This window comes from Lepisma saccharinum, chromosome 28, assembly GCF_977018435.1.
Source record: "Lepisma saccharinum chromosome 28, izLepSacc3.1, whole genome shotgun sequence".
Taxonomy (NCBI): Eukaryota; Metazoa; Arthropoda; class Insecta; order Zygentoma; family Lepismatidae; genus Lepisma; species Lepisma saccharinum.
In genome coordinates, this window is record NC_139256.1 from 47,796,866 (window position 1) to 47,821,178 (window position 24,313).

Here is a 24,313-nt window from a genome sequence, read left to right on the forward strand (position 1 = left end):
CAAAAAGTAACTTTTGCTAACAGCACAAATGTAGTATTATAATAATTTGTAGATAATTTTGAAAATTATATATAAAGAAATGAAAATTTGTTTAGAAAATTAATATTTGGTTATTTTGTTTTTAACAACTGTATCTAATCAGTCATTTTCTGGAATTTTGTAAGTTTAAGTTTCTTAAGTTAATTTAAGTTTTTTGCAACCTACTTCAGGATTCTTTAGCCTAATTTATTTTAGGATTTTTAGAGCCTATTTTAGGAACCTAAAAGCACACTTTTTAGAAGCTAAAAATCCAAGGTCCAGTCATCACACAAGCTTTTACAGCATGTAGTGATCATTAAAACTTTTCTTAATACTGTATTTCTGTTGGAAGCCTCATTCTGATTCTACGAGCCCTCGCAAAATGGAGTTTTATCCTCACAGCACAGTCTTATAATTACCACTAATGGATTGACTTTGCAATTACTATAAACAAAATATATGAATTACTTGTAAATGATCAGGTGGTTGATTGATTGATTGAGTTAGTGTTTTAAGTCCACTTTATGCACAATAAGGCTAATCTGGACGACCTACAGTTTTTAAAGTGGGATCCGAACCACTTGTGCCTCTACCGGGTATCGAACCTGGGACCCCTTGATACAAAGCAACGACGAAATAATCAGGTAGATATCAGTATGTCTGAAACTGTCCATCAGTGAAGAAAATTTGGTTCATGTACTTTTTTCAATTCCTAGGGTTACCAGATCTCCGGTTATTTTCCCGCACATGTCCTACATTTTAGCCTTATGTCCAGCATCCGGGAGGAATTTGAAAAATACCATAAATCTCCTACATTTTGAGCGTCACATAATTTGAATAAAGAAAATGTGTGTGTTAGTTGAACAAAGAGAAATCATACAAGTTATAAGTCTATGGACTACACACTTCCAAAATCAGTAGTGAAGTTTATTTTGATTCAGTCATTGCATAAAAAGAAAAGAAAAGTTCGTCCTGCTATAGGAGAAACGAAAGCAATCAATAAACAAAACAAAGTTTTGGGGCCACATTCTGATGATATCACTGTTCAATGCGGAATTTCTTGCCTTGGGGTTTATACTGATGAAACAAGGTGTTTGGCATTCTTATTCAATATTTTGATTGTGAAGTAGGGGTATAGAGAACACAGTTATTGAACTAAAAACTACCCAAGATGAAACTTGTGGAACCATTTCAAATTATGGTAATTGCTGAGTATTTGTTTGCCATTACAGGTCATAATGCAAATGTTCAGACAGTACTTTCATTACCAACTTCACAACAGACTCATAAGAGCAATAATTTTTCCATAAAGTCTAAAAAATTTGATACTGGCCCCTAATTTCAGAGTTTGACTGTCCAGTCTCTCATAAATATATATATTTTGTCTACACCTGAAATTTTGAGAAAAATTGGCTCCTTTTAGAAGTACCAGTTAAAACATGCAGTAAGAGGTGCTTTGCTTCGTTTGTAAACTTTCCATTTAAGAATTCATTAAGAAATAATTTTTCTTTTCAACTGAAAAGTGTAAATTTTAAATTACTTTCTAACGTGTTCTACAAATGTGTATTATTTACTGCGAATGTTTTGTGTCCTACATTTTGGAACATTATGTCCTACTTTTACCTTATAGTGATCTGGTAACCCTATCAATACCATACCAAAGTCTTGAATAAGACCAAAAGTTTCGGACACGGAGTCTCAGTCTCATCAGCACAAGTCTCAAAGGATCTGGTCTCGTTTTCATCTACATTTTCACTATAACTTCTCAGTCTTAGTTTCATTTCAGAATCCGAGATAAGACCAAGAGCACATAGCACAAATGCATTCAGATGTAAGGAGAACAGCAGGGTCATTTGGAAAGTAACTTTCGTTTGGGTATAAAAGAAACATCAGGATATGGTGAGAGTTTTTATTATATACAACTGAAAGAGACAACTCTAAGCTATTTTTCTACATAAGCAGTGTTTCTGTTGAGACACTTACCATATCGGCAAACAAGGTTTACAATCCCCATGTCAAAGAAATCTGCCGCCTGTGCATTCAGCCATGCAGTAACACTGTCCTTGAGCTCCTGGTCATTGTTGAAGTGCTGTGCCCCTAGCCACTTCTTCATTTGTGGAAAGAGGTGATAATCGCTACGGGCCAAATCTGGGCTGTAAGGAGGCTGGTCAAACAATCCCCACTGAAAATGTTGGAGAAGATCCTTGGTTCGAGCAGCAGTATGCGGGCGAGCGTTATCATGCACGAGAACAATGCCAGTACTCAACATGCCACGTTGCCCATTTTGAATTGTTAGTCGCAATTTTTTTAAGGTTTCACAACACACTTGGGCATTGTGCCTCGTTCCAGGAACTCCACCAACAGTATCCCTTTTCTGTCCCAAAACACAGGTGCCATGAGTTTTTCGTGGCTGAATGCACAGGCGGCAGATTTCTTTGACATGGGTATTGTAAACCTTGTCCGCCGATATGATAAGTGTCTCAACAGAAACAGTGCTTATGTAGAAAAATAGCTTAGAGTTGTCTCTTTCACTTGTATATAATAAAAACTCTCACAATGTGCTGGTGTTTCTTTCATACCCAAATGGGAGTTACTTTCCGAATGACCCTCGTACTTTTAGTCATTGTTGTGTGTTTACAGTGTTTCATGTGATTAACTCAGTTTAATGCGCCTCATATATTAGCATGCAATATCAATTTACATTATCACCTGTCTCTTTTTATCATTTTCTACTAATAGTAGTAATCCTTACCTATTAAATGCTACTACACAAAGGATCAAACTGGAAACAAAGAAAAATCACAGCAGCAGCCTAAATAACTAACAGTACAAATTTTAACAAGAATAAAAATAGCAACTTGGATAGACTAAAAATTGTATAAATACTGGATGCAATTGTATAGTATGGTTAGGGCACGGGAACAGTAATAAACTGACTGGTCAATCTTAGGTTTGATTCCCAGACTCTTCATGAGAAATTGGTTCATATGAAGAGTTGCTTTCAAAAAACATTAAAATAGGTACAGAAAAGATAAACACACAATAAATACTGAATACAAGTTAAGATAGTATGGTAATGAGTGCTTCATCTTCATCATCAAACCATACCCACCTTTTCCCTCAATTTCCATTCCTTTGGAGTTGGCATTGCAATTTGAGTATATTTGACACCAGACTTTGCCAAAAGGTGACTCACTAATGGAGTTTTTGACTCTGCATCTTCTACTATAATCCAATGAAAATTTGGTACCAAGAGGAATGTATGTGACAACCTGACAAAGGAGGAAAAAAGCATAAAGGTTACTAAAAATATGATTAAAAAATATAAAACACAAATACGTAAATATTTCTTGGAATTGGTTAAAAAAAAGATTATTGCAACAGCATAAAATAAAATAAAATTAAGACACATGTCATGTTAGGTGGAGCTGGTTGTGAGCTTGTTTACTAGATGTCACTTGTATTGGGATTGATGCAATAGTTTGTATCCTTGTACACAATATATATTTGGGTCATTACATGCCAAATCATCACAAAAAAAATGAAGTTTTCAACCCGACCATCTTGGATTTTCATGAAATTTGGTAGGATGGTAGAGAACATGAAGTAGCATACATGTGTAAAATTTTAGCCCTCAATGATACACTGTGTTTGTACATTGCCAACTTTATCAAAAATGTAAAACTTAGGCTTACATCAACAAAAAAAAATCATAACTTTTCTTCTAATTATGGTAACTTTCATCTTCGACTTGTCTTGAATCTAAGAGAGAATAGTTTTCGTAAAAAATAGTATTAAAGAAAAATATTGAAATCTTCATTTCAAGATCACATCAAATAACTTTAAAAATAAAAAATAATAATAAAAAAAACTATCTTCAATTTTGGTGGGAATAAGGAGGTATGTTATACAGTTAAATGTAATCTCCGTGTGGTATAAGTTTCATTTTGAGATGGCTTTAAGAACAGGAATAAAAAAAATCTGACAGTAGTACATGAGTGAAGCACCTTGTAGTCTGGGGAACTATTTGCAACAGAAATGAAACTGACTGCCTCTCTAGTAAAAAAAAAATAAGACGAATCAGATTTTGAAGCTCTCCAAGCTGTAGGTTTGCTGCCATGTTGAAAATATGGCACCAAAAATTAACCTTGAAAATTAAAAAAAATAATATCTCAAAAACGGTGAATCGTACATCAAAAATGAAGATAAACAAAATGAGGAACAGAAAATTTGATAAATTATGGTTAAATCTTAACCGAATTAGAAAGCTCCAATTATTTGCTTTAAGTTTGGAATTAGAGTAAAACTTGGTTTCTGACACAAATAACGGAAAATATGCAACAAACTATGAAATTTACGTCCTAAAGACACTGAACCAAAATCATAGCTCATGTGCTGAAAGAAACGAGCTATAATTTGTAACTCTAGCATTAGTGGTTACAGGGACATAAAATTTTATTTAAAATCTTGTGCAATTTTAAACTTCCCGCTGAAAATGTGCTCGACGTTTAAGGGTCTGTTTACCTTTACTGTGCACCAGCACCTTGAAATAACAAGTTGGAATTTTAACACACATTAGGGGAAGGTCTGATTATGTAGTGTAGGCAACTTGGCTTGGATATCACTTGCCCCTTTTGTGTTTCACCATTTTCTGGTGATTTTTCAATTTCCTACATCTTCAACCATGTATAACGTGGAATAGGTGATAGATATGGAGGCACATCAGGGTTACTAGAAAAATGAATTCCACCTTTCTGAGTGGATTACAGTTGTAACGGAAAGGCATATCTTAGAGTATTTTATTTGCAAATGTAAATAAGTATTTTGATACAATACCAGCTTTTTTTGCTAAATGGTAAACATATCAGAAAATGAAAAAAACTTATTTTGCAAATATAAAGACATTGAAAAAGGTATATTTCTTTGAACATCTATATGCAAATTAATTAACAAAAATCAGACCTTTTACTGAGGAAGTTCTTCTACCTTGATAGTGAACTTTTATTTCTGGTTGTATGGGTTCACCGACCGTGGAATCACTCTGCTTAGTTTTCAAAATACATCAGCCAAAACTTACAAAAAAGAAACTGGACAAAATGTGACAAGAGTAATGTACAGTTATAAATTTCAAAGCTTCTAAAATCTTTGATTTTGCTTTAGTGACTTCAAATTCTATGTTTGCAAGGATATGATGCTTCTTGTACAAAAATATCAATAACGTAAAATTCGTAAGATTTTTAATTTTAATTTGATCTTCAAGTTTAGAATGTTCTTCTTGTAACTGACATGTTTTTCTAAAAATAAAATTAATCCAATTTACTAAACGGTTTCCTAATGTGAAGGTTTTGATCTTATGGTGAAAACTATGTTGAATAAGACTATATGGAATTTATTCAAGGCCTATGTTGTTCAAATGCTAAATTTTATGACGTGAAAAATGCTCTCTCATGGTGACAAGAGCAACAGTGAACATACAACACACATACAGACCACCTACAGTGACCATATTTCATGCATTAGAAAAGTGTATTTTTCCACTGATATACATGTATTTTCAGAAAATGTGCACATTAAAGCATTCCATGTTATGTTATGTTACCTTCCTACAAATTTTACTATTTTGTGTTTAAGAAAGTTTTGTAAACTATGAATTATAAAAAAATAGTCATTGAATAAGACTGAATGTCATTCCTGATCTGTATCCCTCTTGTTTGCAAATAGTGCTGCAGTAGAACCTCACATACTCACTTATAGATTTGTCAACATAAGCGATAAAAAAACCCAAAAAAAAACCTTTGTTCCTGCAGCCCCTCCTGCTATTCTAAAACTATTGACCTTTTCTCCCCTATGAAGGTTACACAATCAATACCAACATCATTGTTTCAAGGCCACAGTGATGTAAGTATTTCTACACAAAAATAGGTTAGGGCAAATACAAAAATAGTGGAACTGGAAGTCAACTCAACAGTGAAGCATAGAGTTTCCCAAGTGGATGGTGGCAGAAGCCACCAAAATTAATCAAGCATTTACAAGTAAGTTTCGCGGAAATCATTTTAGTACTCACATACGTATTCTAAAAATAGTGACAGGATAATACACAACTCTGAATTTATTTTTTCAAATTCTATGAAATGAGTCTATGAAATAGTTTTATGATATTAACTAAAAAAATCTAGCAAAACATAATACCTTGTTAATTCAGCTTTCTGTGCTGGACGAGCATAGGTTGGAGTTATGGCATAGATTGTAGGTAAGTGAGGATCATCCATTCCTACTCTGAATTTTTCACAGTTTAGAGCTAATCGCTTATACCTTCCTATCTGTAAAAATAAAAAAATAAATGTGATGACACTGCACTATACTTACTGGTTACACAAATGGCTGTAATAATATCTGAATCAAAAGTTCAAAATAAAACCAGCATGTCACAATTCATAGGGTTCAGTCCTTCATGGTACTGAATGATACTGAACCTTGTTAAAATGTTTGAAGATAAGCAAACTACGTGAAAACTCCACAAATACATTCATACTGAATGTATTAGGGGCAATGGGGTAATAAGATATGTGGTGGATAATAAGAAACATAAAACTCTTGCAAACACTCAAAAACAGTTTTAAGCCTTGAGTCCCAATACTTTTTCTCATACGAGGTGTCACTAGAAAATAATGGATTTTAATTGTTACATGCTTCCTGTTAACCCATGAAGTACTATTTGGATGGGACATTAACCTGCATTCTCCCCTCCACCTGTGCAGAAGCTATCACTCGCTTGAATTGAACAGTTTAGCTATATCAATATCAATATTTCTGGAATTCAGTTCTGTGACATGGAATTTTTCCTGTGGTGTTGGAAAACGTGACATCATTGAGAACATACAAAAGAAATTTCTTTCCTATTTATATTTTAGATTTAAACTGTTTAAATTATTTTATAGTTATGACAACCTATTGAACAAGTTAGAAGTTGAATACCTTTCAGCTAGAAGAAACAGAAATGATATAAAATTCGTTGAGAAAATTTTAGAAGGTTACTACTCTCTCCCTACGCTTTTATCGAGAATATCTATACGAACTACGCCGTATCGAGTACTCACTAAAGGGTCGTTATTGACAACATCTACAGATTATAAATATAATGAGTTTCTAAACTCCATAGTCAGTAGTTATAATGATTTCCAATGAGCCTAAAGATCAATTGTATTTTAATCATTCACCAGGCCTATTTTAATGACTTATCACGTATACTTTAATGTATATATCATTCATATTTTATTATACCTCTTATTGTATTTAGTATTTCTTTTGTACAGTCACATCTTTATCATTCAATCTTGTACTATAAATTTACGACTTTTTTGTATTTACATGTATACGTACTGCTGTACTAAGGCCAGCCAGCTGTGTTTCAGCAGGATAATACTAGCATAAATAAATAAATAAATGTTTATTCATCATTAAGCATTACAATAATGCAATAGCTGTCGTCATCGGTACAAATATAAAACATAATACAGGGTGATTCATATAAAAATGACACATTTCATTATCAATGTATTCGAACAAGAATTAAATTAGCAACACGCTATTGCATCTGTAATGTAGCATAAATATGGAAGTTTAATAAAATTTATATTCCATGTTGTAAGTGTCCTCACCCTCCTGAAGGGACACTAATGTTCAATGTTCCTAGTTTTTTGTGAGTAGGCTGTTGTCAATACCGGTGATATCGTTCGTAATGCTATTCTTCAATTCGTACAGTGTCTGAGGATGTGTGGCATACACTTTTTCCTTAAGATAATCCCACAGGAAGAAGTCAAGGGAGGAGGGTTAAGTCAGGTCATCCCGGTAGCCATTAGTTTCAGGAAATTATTCGGTCCTCAAAGACACTTTCGATCAGCACCAATGACTCATTTCATGTATGGTATGTGTCACCATTCTGTTGAAAATAACCTTGATGCAGTTCCATATCTTTCAGTTGCTCAACAAACAACATGGAAATTCATAGCGTGTACTGCACCTTTACAGCAAATGATACAATAAGACGATGAAAGCTGACAAATCCTGCACAGTTGCCAACTCTCTTGAGAATGTATAAATGTACAAGATGTCCCGTGTCATGCAAGACCAACAAGGAGTATTAATGATGCATTCCCATTGAAATAAAATGTGAATGAAATGTGTTAATTTTATATGAATCACCCTGTACAAGAATAGTATAAACATACAAATGTAAGACATAATACAAGAATAGCATAAATATAAAACATAATACAAGAATAGCATAAACATGCATACATAAATATATAGGGTGAGTATGGAGAGGACAGTATTACATATATTAAGAGTTCTCGATATTTAAATCATCTCTTGAGTGCAGAATAAAATCATCTATTGAGTAGAAAACATTTTCTCTTAGCCAGTCTTGCATCATGCTTCTAAATTTTTCAAGAGGTGCATAGTGAGCTATCCCTGGCAGCTGGTTGAAGTGCTTGATTCCCATGTGTTTGTAATTATTTTGTACTTTGCTTAGCCTGGTTGGTGGTGTGTCCAACTTATAACTGAATCTTGTGTTGTGTCTGTGTACAGTGTGTCTTATGTTGAATTTATGAATATTTTCGTTCATAATCATTAGACAGCTAAATATGTATAGGCATGGAATAGTCATTATTTTATATTGTTTGAAGAGGTGTGCATGAAATAGCCTTTATAAGAAGCAGACCATATAGCAGAGCTCCATCAGAAAGATATTTGTAGTAACATTGATGTGAAATTCCTTAGAAAACAAAACAAATTCTGAACATTGCTCTGATTAGAGAAACCTTTAAGTTGAAGAGGAAGCATTTTCATTCTCCATAAGAATTACATGGGAGTCAGAACACATTTATTAATGCAGGGGTAGACAAACACAAGGTGCCTAAATATTCAAATTCAGTTCTAAAAAAAAATATTTTTAATATTTCGAGTTCTCTTACAGAAATTTTCAATACTCTTTTTCTCAAATATTTTTCATGATGGATGCGGTCAACTTGTTTTAAATATTACCTATGTGAAGTTTTGTCTTCCTGTATTGCACAGTTGGATAGTTTTTCAGATTAATTTTGAAGGCTCACTGCTTTCATGAAGCACTGTATCCTCAGTGAAAGAAAGCAGTGAGCATTTGAAATTAATCTGAAAAAACATCCGTGTATCCTGGAAACAGGAAACTTCATGTACAGTACATTTTTGTTACGCATCATTAAATCAGAATAATAAACATGTCATTATAAATTTTTGCACTGTTGCTAGCCAAATGTTGAATTTGGAGCTAAATAATAAAGTCGGCCAAATATTAAAATGTATTACGTAGTTATTCGTACTGTTTCTGGAAAATCCATGTGTGTATATAGTTTTTTTTTTCAGAAAGGTCACTCTGGCTCAAGTATTCATTGTTACAAATCCAATCCTGTAATCCAACATTGAGAACAAAACTGAAAATATAAGTATGAGAAATAATCGTAGAGAATATTTGCAATTATGCATGTTAAAATTGGAAACAGAGAAACTCCTCAAAGATTAAAAACACTACACTCAGTAGTAGTCCACCAGGAGAAAATCACTGTCGAGTTTGAACACAGACTGGCATAATAATTACAAATTGTTTAATTGAAATATATTTAACAATACCTTGCAAAGTACTGTGCAATGTGCACAAATTAATATTTCTCACAATCTGCAGTGGAAATGTGATCGTTAACATGAAAAGTGGTTGTTTGCACTATCATCAAAACATTTCAAGACACTTACTTCCAGTTGGTAAAATGGTTGAACGTGAACTTTCTTCTGTTCGAGGAATTAGGCCTGAGTGATTTCAAATCCAAACTTCTACAGTTTTCTTCTTTTATTTTCTTGTTCAAATATGGGATTGAAATTTGTTGAGTATGAAATATAATTAAATCATTTTGTTTCAGAATGTTTATAATAATTCTGTAGATGTAGAATTTCACAAATGTTTCCATCTTCTCAGCTTCTTTCATTCTTTTCTGAAGTTGAAGTTTCAAGATATGCAATTGAAAGATGAGGTTTATTTCAAACTGGATTTAACACATGAACTTTCTGCTCAATTCAGAAAATTCGTGTATTTCTAAACTAATTTATACAGGGTGTTTCACTTGCTCTGACCCCTGATTTTTTGTTATAAAAATCAAACTATTAGTCATAATGTAATGAAATTTGCTCCGGGCATACCTTGGTGTATGAGAAGCATGGTGGTGTCACAGCAAGTGTTGGAAGTGGTCGCCATTAGCATCAATGCATTCCTGTACATGCCTCTCCATGTTACTGAAGGTAGACACCTACACATCAGGAGTCACGGCATCAATTTCCTGCCGAATGCTGTTGTGCAGTTCCATAATAGTCTGTGGCCTGTTGCAATAGACCTTTCCTTTCAGCCCCACAGGAAGCCGGTGGGGTAAGGTGATCTGGGACACAATTCAAAGGAAGAAACAATTTCTTGCATGTTGGCGTTTGAAGTGTGGGAAGTGGTGCCATCCTGCTGAAATAGCCAGTAGTAACACGATATGAATACAGGTTTGGTATTTAGGCAGCTCGTTCACATGTGCTTGTGGAAACTCCCATTTCCTGCGACAGTCTACACAACATCTTCTTTGGTGAGGCCATCAATCCCAGGGTGGCCACTCTAGGACCTTCATAAAATTCAAGTATAATTCCCAGTTTTCAAGGCAAACTTTCCAAAAATTCAAGGGTACAAGCAGATGTTTTATCTATTTCAGCCTTATATATTACCCCCTCTCTCAACCTACCCACACAAATAACTCGAAATACAACTACAAACACAAGTCACAAATGTTATGGGATATATTAATATACAAAAAATTGTTAATTGTGTAAGAATTTTAGACTTTGAACTAATAAACTTCAAACTGCAATAATTTTACATCTGTCAGATATTGTTCTGCAAAGGGCACTAACAAAGTAAATAGTTTGAGAGAAAATAAGTTTCATCTTCCACGCAGCTTTCTTTTCTTTTCCTTACTCGATAAAAATAAAAAATAAACTGTGAAAAACTTGCCTCAGGGAATTTATAAATATGTATAAATTGAATGGGATTTAGATTAATGACAGTTGCAATTTTTCACGTCCAAAAATTCAAGGGTACAAGCAGATGTTTTATCTATTTCAGCCTTATATATTACCCCCTCTCTCAACCTACCCACACAAATAACTCGAAATACAACTACAAACACAAGTCACAAATGTTATGGGATATATTAATATACAAAAAATTGTTAATTGTGTAAGAATTTTAGACTTTGAACTAATAAACTTCAAACTGCAATAATTTTACATCTGTCAGATATTGTTCTGCAAAGGGCACTAACAAAGTAAATAGTTTGAGAGAAAATAAGTTTCATCTTCCACGCAGCTTTCTTTTCTTTTCCTTACTCGATAAAAATAAAAAATAAACTGTGAAAAACTTGCCTCAGGGAATTTATAAATATGTATAAATTGAATGGGATTTAGATTAATGACAGTTGCAATTTTTCACGTCTATGGAGAAAAATTCACATAGAATTCATGCATAATTGTTAACTAACAAAATATAACACACAGGTTTTTCCTGAAGTAACTTGGATTCTTGCAGAAACACGATTATGCCTTGTTTCCATATTAAACACACTATAGTTGCTAACCAAGGCAGTTTTTTTTTCCAAATTAAAAGCACTTTACACATTACGTTTCTACCCTATATCTCATGGATTCTTGTTATTCGGATGGCAAGAAAAACTGTAGGATCTCTCAGTTTGGTAGGAGACCTCATGGAAGTTCCACCTAAGACCTCTGCATGCCTCTGCGTTGGTGGCCCTATACTAGGTGTGATAGTACATGAGGTTTTCCAAGCTAGTATGAGTTTGTCTGCTCTGGAATATTGCTGGGTCGGGAAGGTCCTATGCTTGCTCAGCATCCACTGTTGTTATGCTGGGGTGAACTTGGCCAGCTTGCCACAGTAAAATTACAGTAATAACAGTAGTCCCTGAGATTTTTCCATGTCACTTCAGGAAATTGTATGTGTGGAATGAAGCAAGTCTTCATAGCCAGTGTGTATGTAGGTATGCAGATAGTAGGTATATAATGTAACAAATGGTTCAACCTTTTGAGTCTGCGAAGTAATTCCTTAAGCTTGTAGGTTAGGTTGAGTGATAGGTATTCCAAGTACTTTGTGTAATTATTATTACCTTAGATTTAAACATGTCAGTATTTGCAGACTCAAAAGGAAGAATAGTGTATTCTAAGAGATCACTGTGGACTTGAAAGCGAGTTCTTGTTATACACAGATGCAATCGACATTTATATCGAGTGTATTTCAAGCGATATATCAAGTCGATTGCAGTTGGTTCTCCAGCGCCAGGCTGTAAGGTACAAATGGCCTTGCGTCCCTCTTCCAACTGAAAAAAAAGAGGCCCTCAAAGATGTTGAGAAGTTGACAGCGTTGGGAGGCTTTGAACTGACATCTACCTGTACCAACGCTAGTTGGCCCCATCTTTTTAGGACCTTGAGAGACATAGATTGCCCACGAACCATATCAGATGGAAATCACATCAGACATCTAACTACACTGCCTCAAAATCAACATGCAAGGATCCATTCTAGGTCCCGAATTGTGGAATCTAAACTTGGAGCCATCTCGAAAAAAAATTAGAAATATTTCGGAGATCAAAAGCACAAAAGACTTTGCAGATCAGGTAATAATGGTTATGGAAGGTAATTCAAGAACATAGTTGGAAAGATAGACCAGTATTACGATAATCTCTCGAGGATTGTGTGATATGGTGAAAGTCAAGATTGCCACCCAGAAGACCCACTTTATAATCCTAAAGGGGAAGCTGAATGCTAATAAACACCCACAGATTAAACTCAGAGAAAAATCTTAAAAGATAAATATCTAGTTGTGAACTTACAAGAAATGCAACGATGACATGAATTACGTACTTAGAAAGCTGAGCCTATAATAAATAAATTGGTAGCAATAGGTTTGAATACATTTACACTCCCTGTGTCGTTTATAAACCCATACATATTCATAATGTACAAGGGGGTGTAAGGGGTGATTCTTCCACTTAGTAAACCCAACTGTCAACCTCACTTCCACATAGTACACCCTGGACTTCATTTTGCAGACTAACGAGGCTCTGGCATCTGGCCCTATGGCCAGTATAATACTGTGTTTTGCCCTGTGTTTTGTCCTTATGCATGCTGAGTGACCCTTTGCAGCCTCAGCTTTTAAACGGTCAGAATGTTTTAATATTTTAGTAACACGACATTACAGATATTTTAGTTATGGTAATGGGCTGGACCCCGTATAATGTGATGAGTCCAAAATAGCTTTTAAGTGCTGACACCCCAAAAATTTTAAATTCAAATTCATAATCTACAACACAATCTGAGAAGACTACCTAAAATATACAACACATGTAACAAAAATAACATCATCAGAAATGAAGCAAGAACCGCCATATACTGGTGCAAGGAAGGCCAAGAAGAGAGAGTTTACGAAGTAATTGGCAGTATGTCCCTACCATTGCAGAATTAACTTCCAGATAATTCAGGAGTGGAAAGAAGAAAGGACTAACAGCCACCGGGCAGGTGACTGTACCACTTCTTCCCATGTATAAGAGAGAGGCTGATAACGACAGATTGATGTCGATGAAGTCTCAAACGACGAACGCACACTTCACTTACAGTAAATGGTCGACCAGATTCACAGTTTCCAAATTCCTCAGCACGCAAATAACTTTATGTTTAAGTGCTGCATCATATGAGTTATGCTTCTGTTTCTCCATTTTTAATGTCCGTTTGATGTGCACTTTGCAAAAGCTGGCTCACCGACCACCTATTTACAGGAACGCCACCATAAGATCAAATCAGAGAGCTCACTACTAAAAATAGACACTCTTTGTTGTCAAATGTTGAATGTTCTAACACAACAAATTTAAAGGAAACAAAATTTCGTCAAGTGTGATTTTTTTTAACAATACTTGTACTTCGGTAAAACGTAGAAAAATTGATAACTGAAATTTGCAAATACTTCATTCTTATTACACTAATACCATGGTATGTTTACCCACAAAGCTAGAATCCAGGTGCCAGTACCAATTCATCAGGAGCACTGGCGTATGCAGGATTTTTTTTTCGGGAGGGCCTAGAATTGTAACGGTGGGGGTGCTTTCTGGGGGGAGGGATGCATACACAATACGATATTTCATATTTTTAGAATTTTCCTCTCTCAAAATGGTAAAGGGGGTATTTTAAGGAGGCTTTACATTTGCGATTCAGATTTTCACTGCTTTTATTTGAAAATGTTAATTTTCTCAAAATTTCGGAGAAGGCTGTAGCCCTTTCAGCACCCCCTCTGCATACGACAGTGCTCAGGAGCCAGCTCCTTTTTTTCTTTGTAAATATGGTCTAAGAAAGCCATGGATCCAACTAAGATAAAGCTACACATTTTGAAATATGATCTCATTTAATATATTAATTGGATTGGATTAAAAGTAATTAATTCTTGTGCGAGAGTGGCCATCCTCAAAAAGGCTCAACTGGTAACAACATGCAAAACTATGCAGTAATTCTAATATATGACAGACTCTACCATATCGCCATATTCGGCAAGCAACAGTGAACAAAATATATGTCATGTTTATTATTATGATGTAATGTTACACATGATACAGAAAACACAAAAACATTAAAAAGCAAATACTGATCTCGTTATTTAAAAAAAAAAAAAAAGGTAATGGAAATTTCCATGTGTGAACTTGAAATATTAAAAAGAAACAAACAAAGATCTTGCCCAAGTCACGCAAAATATTGCTATGCCTATGGACAACAATGTACAATGATAACCATTTATTCTGCCCTGGACCCCTTAAAAGAACTAATCCGTAGAGCATAGTTGTCCATAGTTGTCTCCTGCTAAAAGAACTATTATTCATATGAAACAGTGCAATTGTAGGTTCAGTGAGGTACCCGACCCACAGTACCTCCCAACAGTAATTTCAGGATCCGCCACTGGTTGCAAGTGTTAGATAGGTCTACATTCTGACTTAGGCATCGTGGAAAAATCTTGAAACACTAATTATGCAACAAAAAAGTTTGGGAACCACTTCTCTACACAGTAGCATGACTTTTCAACCAGCTCTGATGTAAGCATTGATTAGGGTAATTCTGGTAAACAAATGATGGATTTACTGTAGGATTTGATTTCTTAATGCCAAACGTCATATAACTGCTGAAATTCGCCGTGAACTGTGTGGTCCAAGTTTAATGAGTGAAGGAAAAGTATGCAATGGTGTTGTGCATTCACAGAAGGCTGTATAAAAGTTCATGATGAAGAGAGGAGGGGGAAACTTAGTGTTCAGACTGACAGGCTTGTGCACCGTGTGAATGCAAAAAAGTGAAAGAAAATTGTCACTGATGTGGAATTTCCAGAGGTTTCATCATCAACATTGTTGAATGTTGAATTATCATTTTAAGTTCACTTTATGCACAGATAGGCTACTAGGGACTGGACCTGCAGTTTAAAGTTTGATCCGGACCATTCGGCAATGTGCCCCACCGGGTATCGAACCTAGGACTCCTTGATTACAAGGCGACAATGTTGCCATTACACCATCGGGGAGGCCTCCATCAACATTGTTCAGAATTTTTACTGATACATTATGTTAACGTAAACTTTGTGCACGATGGATCTCAAAAATGTTGAATGACATTCACAAAAAGAAACAAGGGACATCAGCACATGCATTTTTGGATCACTCACCCTCTTTGATATGATTAGTAAAAAGTGACAGAAAGGCGACGTAAAATAACTCAATATCAGGCAATCAATAGGTTTAGGATATTTCCATCATCTTTAATATTGTTACTGCAAATAACAAACGTGCTTTCGTTATCATCATGGCAATTCTTTTAAAGACATTTTGAAACATCAGACTATTCCAGATTTGCTTGGTTTTCTTTGAATTGTGGTGCGGACAAGCCTTCAAAAAGTGATCAGTTCTCCCGTCTGACAGAACTTTATGACGAAACGTACAACAAGTATTCCACAAAAGGTGAAGCCATTAGGTCCATATAGGTTAAATGAAATTGTTTCAATGTAATATTTTCTACCCACCTGGCCAAATGTTTGCTCATAGGTAAATCATGCAGCCATCTTGAACATGAACAATCAGGCAAGAAGATGATCAGTTGAATACAGCTGTTAACCATGGGGCATGTTCCATGAACTAATTAGAAAAGTTGTCAGAGACTGCATAAATTACTTCTGTAAAATTCAGTATCTCTACAATGTGAATGAACTAAGTGCCAGTACAAAAATACAGTAGAATCCAGATGGAATGGAAAAATATTTACTAGAATGGAGAGCTTGAAGTGGAAATTCCTAAATGGGAGGAAATTTGATCAAGAATTGGGACAAGCTGAGTGTTGGCAGGGGAAGGGGCTGCACTTCTTTGATTTAACATGTTGATAGGCAGCAAAACCTTTGCAAACTGGGGGATACCATCCCCTGCATTCTCTTTAACTTACAGCACTGCTTGGATGTTCACATCACGATGGTTGCATTCTTTTCGGGAATGCTTGTTGTAAGTCTCATCATGTAGTTCTGTGAGACGGGAGAACTGATCACTTTTTGAAGGCTTGTCCGCACCACAATTCAAAGAAAACCAAGCAAATCTGGAATACCCCATTATGCTTGAAAGGTGAAGCACCCGAAAAAATATAAATGTGTGTCTGATGTTTCAAAATTTCTTTAAAAGAATTGCCATGATGATAACGAAAGCACGTTGGTTATTTGCAGTAACAATATTAAAGATGGAAATATCCTAAACCTACTTTTCCTAAGCCTATTTGAGATTGATTGCCTGATATTGAGTTATTTTACATCGCCTTTCTGTCACTTTTTACTAATCATGGCAAAGAGGGTGAGTGATGATATTATGAAATCGATGAAGTAACACTCACAAAGAACTACAGATGCAAAAAAGCCGGCTTTTGTGAATGGATGTTTTTTTCCGATAAAAAGCTGGCTTTTTTTAAAAAAAACGGAAATTTTGGCTTTTTACCAATTACAGCTAACCTAATTCACTTGAAGTTACTGTTTTGAGTTTACAGGTTTGTAGTGACATATTGTACAACTAGTTAAAATAATACATGATATAGCAGAGAACAGGCAGATATTGACCAATCCCAGTGGACGCACATTGCATTGTGGTTCAGATACAATTTTAACCCTAACTTACCGAGGAAGCGGGGTGGGGTGTGCAGGTTCACCACCTCTATTTTCTAGATTTTTCCTGTTTGAAAATAAATTACATTGTTCCCTAGGATGTTCCCAATATTTCTGTATTACTTTTGTTCATAATAAAATAAATGTAATGTAATGAGAAGACAAAATGTACTTGGTGGGGATATCAGGCACCATCTTTGAATGCGTCTCATTTGAGACACTCATGCATTAGTAAAAAATTAAAATGGATTTTGTGAGTTTTAACAAATGATAAAATATATGTGAGACACTCATTCAATAATTGGTTATTTTTTATTAATGATAGTAACTTTTGTAATTATTATAATTAATAAATAACTGCACATATATAATCAGCAAAGGAAGCAGTGATTCAATAATAAAACTGTTTCTTGAACTTTAGTGATAAAAAGAAAAGATGTGGGCCTGTGAGCCTCCCCCGGTATGTAAGCTAGGGTTAAAAATAAAGGTGTATTCCTGATGAGCACATCTGACCATGAAATGGACTTAAAACAAGCTCTTATCTGTTTGTATCTCAATTTAAATGTTGAACTCATAAAATATGAAACAAATGTTAATATCAAAATATGTATTCGATGTTGCAGGACAATTATAAATCATTACTGTTCACAACACATATGCAGAAGTACGAGTATATATTACGTGAATGTGTGTATATATACTGTTTAATGGAGCTTTGAGGCGGAAGCGATACACACTCTTGGAACCTTTCGAACTGAAGCAACATAAGCTGCAAGTATTGCTTGTCACTTGGCCTGTACCATTTTCTCAGGGAACTTTCAGAGCAAAGCAACAAGTGACATGTTGATTGATTGATTGATTGATTTAGTTTATTTTACTTCGCGTTTTGTGCCTCTTGGCTAATTTCCGAAGATGGGGATGAGTGATGAAATGATAAAACTGATGAATGGACATTCACAAACAACCAAGCCCGAATGCAATTTGAACCCGGGAATCTTGGTGTTGCAGCGCGATGTGCTAACCACTCGGCCACAGGGTCCAGCAACAAGTGACATGTGTTACTTGGATGTCAAGCGGAATGTATTTTTCTTTCTTCTTGTCTCCTGAAACATGACATTTTTATAAGTACTTTCGGCGCATAAAATATTTTTAAAAAAATGTGTCATTACTTAATATAAATGTGAAATATCTTCGAAACATGAGAGCATGTGCATGGATGTCAGCAGGATTTTTTCCCGGGAGGGGCAAGGAAGGTATTTTTTTCCAGGGAGGGGCAAGGAAGGTATTTTTTACAGGTGGGCAAACAAGTCACATTTCGCCCCGAAAGAGTGTAGTTCCCTAAAAAAACATTGCTTAAATTTGAATTTATGGTGTTAATGCAATAATTAACACATATTATTGTGGCTAAAATGAAATTATATGTGAAATACATAATTTTTGGTTGACTTCCGGATGCCCATGAGCATGTGTGTATATTTCGAGCATGCAAAAATAAAAATAAACAAACATATAAGTAAACAAAGATAGGCCCTCTTGAATTTAATGACAAATTATTGATTTGGGTTTATAAAAAAATACATTTAAGAAAAACTTGGTTACTGTAAGACACACGCACTTCAAGTTATACCAGCAAAAAAAAGCATGATTTGTTATTGGTGATATATACAATCAGGTGCATTGTCTGCTGCTATTACCCTGGTTTCAATTTATGAATCACCACTAAACCATAATTCAAATCTTGGTCTGTCCATTTCTTGATAATCATCCTTCCCTTTCTTTGCACGGAACAGTAAATATACGACTTCAACAAAGGCTTCATTGCTGCCAGTGGGTGAAATAATAAGCCTCCCCCTTCCCCTCTCCCTTTCTCGTCGGTTTCTTCAGCCCTGGCGGTGGTTTTGCACGGTGGTATATAAAAAAAATTGAATGTACGTCCCCACCCCTCCCCTCACTGAGTTAAAGCACCTCGGGTCCAAATAATAAACATGTTTCTTCTCACGGGGATATCTTTTAATACCGTGGACATTCTTTTGTTGTCAACCAACAATCATTTCCTCTTCCTAAACTCAAACAGCAAATCATGCAACACCCGGGATACAGTTCGTGCGCACATTGACGGCAAATCACCTCACACCCTGTTTTACTTTGATCTTGTTTCCGTAAGGAGGATTATGCATTTTAAACAACTTGCTTGATTTGAAGAGTTTTTCCCTTCGGATGAAGCCCACAATAACACTCGCTGAACAGGAGACCTCGATTCAGCCATCCTCGCCGCTGTATAGTATGATTATTAATCACAATAAACATAGGGTTAAAATAGTGGGATGTGCAACACTGGTATAACGGATTCCACATGCTCTGCAACGTATTCAGTCTTGCTAGACTCGCACTTGGGCTTCAGCAATTCCTCAGCGCAATACAAACTCCAGTTGGCGAATCTGCGGATCCAAGTTCGTCTGCACAGTGATTGCAACCTATCAAGTCCACACCTGCTAATGGGTGTATTATTTTGTCTGTATATTACACATTAAATAACTGTTTTGTTGCAAGTGTGCAGTTGCATCGGAATAGAGCCTGTCTCAGTGGAACTATATTCTGTGTGCACGTTTGGATCTACATATGCGAAAACCTGCTGCAAAGTTAACTTGATACTTGGCTTAGTTGCTCCGTGACCAGGTTTAGCGGGCATTTAACCAAATTATGCATGATGTACTGGAAAGCCAGAATACAAATATATTTTACTGAACACAAAATTTAATGTAAAGATATTTGATACTAGATTTTCAAAAGATATGCTGTATTTTTTTGCTTCATGTACGTGTTCGTATAACAAATTCAAACATTGAAAATCAAATCATAGTATTTGGTTCCATTCAAAACATATACAAGACTACTCTAGTTATGTAAATAGGTTTATACTACATCGATATGTTTAACAACCCTACCGAAATATGAAGATAACACTCGGAAAGAACCACCCATTTCTTGAAAACACTGTTTATGTCTAGCTACAAATTTCATATTCTAAATTGTATTTCATATTTAGAAATAAGGGTTTATTTTACAGTAGGGAGATAAATAAAAACCATGGAACATGAAAAATACTGCCAACTTCTGTATTTTAATTGATTTGAGAAACGTTTGTGAAAAAAGCCAAAAAAAAAAAGCCCAACCAAAAAAGCCCACTTCCAACTCTACATAGAACAATCAATCATCCCCATTCCGGGGTTCGAACCCGGGACCCCTGACGTCGTGGATTGCTGTGGTAACCACTCCATCACGAAAGTCCGCTCTTAGGCCTACCTGAATTGAAATTGGTTTATTCTGGGAATCTCAAGCTATGTATAACAAGAAAGTTATGTTTTATTTGGTACAATAATACAGAATCGTTTACAAACATACTCTTATTGCAATATAGACAGTAGCGTGTACAAAGGGGGGTGGGGTGGGGGGATAATAACCCCCCTTTGGCTCAGTAAAAAGAATGTCAAAGACAGGAAAAGCTGCAAATAGATGGCTGCCTACTAAAAAATGTATAGCTTTCAAAAGTCCTTGGTACGCCACTGTATATAGAGCTTTGTTTTTAAACCCACTTTATTCACAGGAAAGCTAATCGGGACTGGTGACTTGCAGTTTAAAGTGGTATCTGAACAACTTGTACCTCAACCTTGCATCAAACCTGGGACCCCTTGATTACAAGGATGCGACGTTACCACTATGCTAGCTTTCAAAGAAAGGAAGACTAAAACTGTCCCACAACTTGTCAAGACATGGGCTGTTCCATTTTGTACAAAGAAAAGTAGGAGAAAGGTCTGTTGCACTTTCTGATAGGGGAGGAAGTGTGATAATTTACATTGACATTCCCTAATATTTTAAAAATTATTTTCTCGAAAATGGGTCGAGGTCCCAAAGTTTTTTCATTTCCTGGTGTTAGTACATATATTCACCTACAAGTTGACATACTTAGTGTATTTTTACCTTGATGCTGTTTTGAGATAGGCCTAATTCTAAAGATGCGGATTTCGCAATTTTTGAGTATTCAAAGGGGTGCATCAGCATCAATATCCCATCTGCTATATCAGGTAGCTTGTCCTAATAGTGAGCTTCAATGTCCAGTAAACAAATCTTTGGGGGGGGGGGGGTAAATGTGAAATTTCAAATGGAACACCCCCATTCGTTTTACATATTTGGATTCCGTGTTGAAAGAGAAGTATTTTTCGTTTGAAAAATTTTGTAAAAAAATTGCAAACTTTGAACATTTATAAACATTTCGTAGTTTCAGATTCATTTTGTTCCCTTTATGTAATAACAGTTTTGGTTTTCGTTGAGAACATTGCATAAAAGATTGAAATAGTAGGGATTGTGAATTGTCATGTGCTGTTATTTATTTTGAATTACCTATGGATTTGAAGGGATAAGGCTTTGAATATTTCAAAGACGTTCAACACCATGCTTCCGTTATGTTCGTGAAAATGTGACTTTGTGTTTTATTAAATCTCCGAAGGATCTGAGATGTGATTACCTGTACCATATTTGTGTTGGAGTGAAATAATGTAAATGTCTCTTCTGTATCTTGGCAGGGTACCAATGATTTAGTAGTAACACGTTTGTCGAATTGAGAAGTAGGTTTGTAAAATGGTGCATTTGTCAATACAAGCAAAAGTTGATATCATTCTGCTTTACGGTGAAGCACATCAAAATATTGAAGTTACAAGAAATTTTTACAGCAATCGATTTGAGGACAGAGATACTCCAGGCATTGCAACCTTCTGCCGCATAGTGAAACAATTCACGGAAACTGGCAGTAGTCATTCAAAATCTAAGACCAGGAGGAAAACTGTTACAAATAAAGAGGCTACAAATAATATTTCAAGTGATGTTGTTTACGATCCCCACATCAGCACAAGGCAAATATCCCTAGGATCCGAAATTTCTAAAACCAGTACTCTGCAAATTCTGAGAAGTTTCAAGTTCCATATTTACAGTGTGTCTTTGCACCAGGAACTTCATCGCGAAGACATTCAAAATCATTTAAATTTGTGCAATTGGGCACTGGAACAGATGCAAATGAATGAACAATTCTTTTCATCGGTGTTATTCTCTGACAAATCATCATTCACCAACCATGGTCATATCAACAGACACAATATGCATTATTGGTCTGTTGAAAATCCGCATTGGATTTGAGAAGTTGAACACCAAAGACCTTGGAGTGTAAATATTTGGTGCGGAATAATTGGAAGCCGATTGATTGGACCATATTTCATTGAAGGCGCATTAAATGGACAAAATTACACAGAGGTTTTGGTAATTATTCTGCCAGGGCTATTAGAAGAATTGCCACTGCACCAGCACTGCAACATGTGGTATCAACATGATGGTTGTCCAGCTCACTACTCCATTCAGGCTCGAGCCATGTTGGACACAAAGTTTCCTGGTCGATGGATAGGACTTGGAGGACCCGTTTCTTGGCCAGCTCGTTCACCCGATCTTCCGTCACCTGATTTCTGCCTTTGGGGACTACTTAAAGAAAAGTGTTACCACGAAGTTCCAACAACGCCAGAAAACATGCAGCAACGAATTATTGATGCTTGTGCCTCTATCACTCGTGACATTTTGAGACGAACAGTGTGGAACTTCAGACACCGTGTTTTGAAATGCATTGAAGAGAACGATCATCATTTTGAACATTTGCTCCTTTAAACATTTATTTGTGTACCTCAAATGATAACTAATTTGTAGTAACATACTTAATTTTGTTGTTCATATGAAATTGTTCCTTGAAACCAAAGAGTTGGAACAAATTAATATTATTTATTGTTACACAAAAACATAAATTGCAAACAATTTTCTTTTGCCGAATTCTTTGCACACATTTTTTAAATAAAATTCGTTTATGCAATGTTCTCAACGGAAACCAAAACTGTTATTACATAAAGGGAACAAAATGAATCTGAAACTACCAAATGTTTATAAACGTTCGAAGTTTGTAATTATTTTACAAAATTTTTCGAACAAAAAATACTTCTTTTTCAACACGGAATCCAAATATGTAAAACGAATCGGGGTGTTCCATTGAAAATTTCACATTTACCCCCCCCCCCATAAGGGGTGGGTGGCGGCGATGAAATTTTTGCGGCATTGACTTACCCCCTCAATACTATCGAACTTTTATTCTGTGCAATTTTTCGATTGGATGCATTCTGCATGCGAAAATTCCATACTATCATTATAAATAGATATCGATACAGCACATTCGGGTGTTCCTCGGGGATCAAACCTCGGTCCCCTTCTTTTTGTTATAGATATAAATGATCTTCCATCTGTTATAAAGTTTTCACGCTGCTTATTGTATGCAGATGATTTAAAGATTTTTAAAGGCATCATACTTCCAGAAGAGGCCATCTTATTACAAAAAGATATCGATGCTTGTTATCAATGGAGCGTTCAGAATAAATTATATTTTAACATTTGTTTACAAATAAAACAAAAGCCATATTTCCCAATTATATTCTTAATGGAAGTGTACTTACACGCGTATGATTTAGGATTAATATTGGATAAGAATTTAAACTATAAACATCATTATTCTTATATCTGCTCGGATTCATATAAACATCTTGGATTTATAATTAGGTCAACTAAAGATTTTAAGAATATGCAGGTTTTAATGAACCTATATAATTCAATCGTTCGTTCAAGGCTTGAATACTTAAGTGAAATTTGGGATCCATTTTATCAGGTACGTTCAGATAATATTGAACAAATTGATTTTAAATTTTTAAGATATTTGTATTTTAAAAAGTATACGGTAGTCGTTCAGCAGTATTAATAGAATTCCTTATAATTTTTTACTTGTAGATTTTGAGGTGCCACCTTTGAAATCTAGAAGATTAATAACTCAAATTTTACACTTTATAAGATTATGAATTACTTAATAGATTCGCCTTAAGTGTTGCAATATTTTAAACTTAGTGTTAAGCCAATAAATTTTAGGTGTCTGCTTCCTTT

At 35.2% G+C, this 24,313-nt stretch overlaps 1 protein-coding gene across 1 annotated transcript in view; it reads right to left on the reverse strand.

Annotated features, from left to right (window-relative positions):
- The window catches only part of GlcAT-I (Glucuronyltransferase I), an 82,054-nt gene that overhangs the window by 38,584 nt on the left and 19,157 nt on the right, over positions 1-24,313 (reverse strand). Inside the window, exons 3-4 of the mRNA XM_083114160.1 lie at positions 6,208-6,338; positions 3,131-3,290 (exon numbers count right to left, since the gene is read on the reverse strand). Of these exons, the coding sequence (XP_082970286.1) occupies positions 3,131-3,290; positions 6,208-6,338 (291 nt within the window). The remainder of the gene's footprint in view (positions 1-3,130; positions 3,291-6,207; positions 6,339-24,313) is intronic.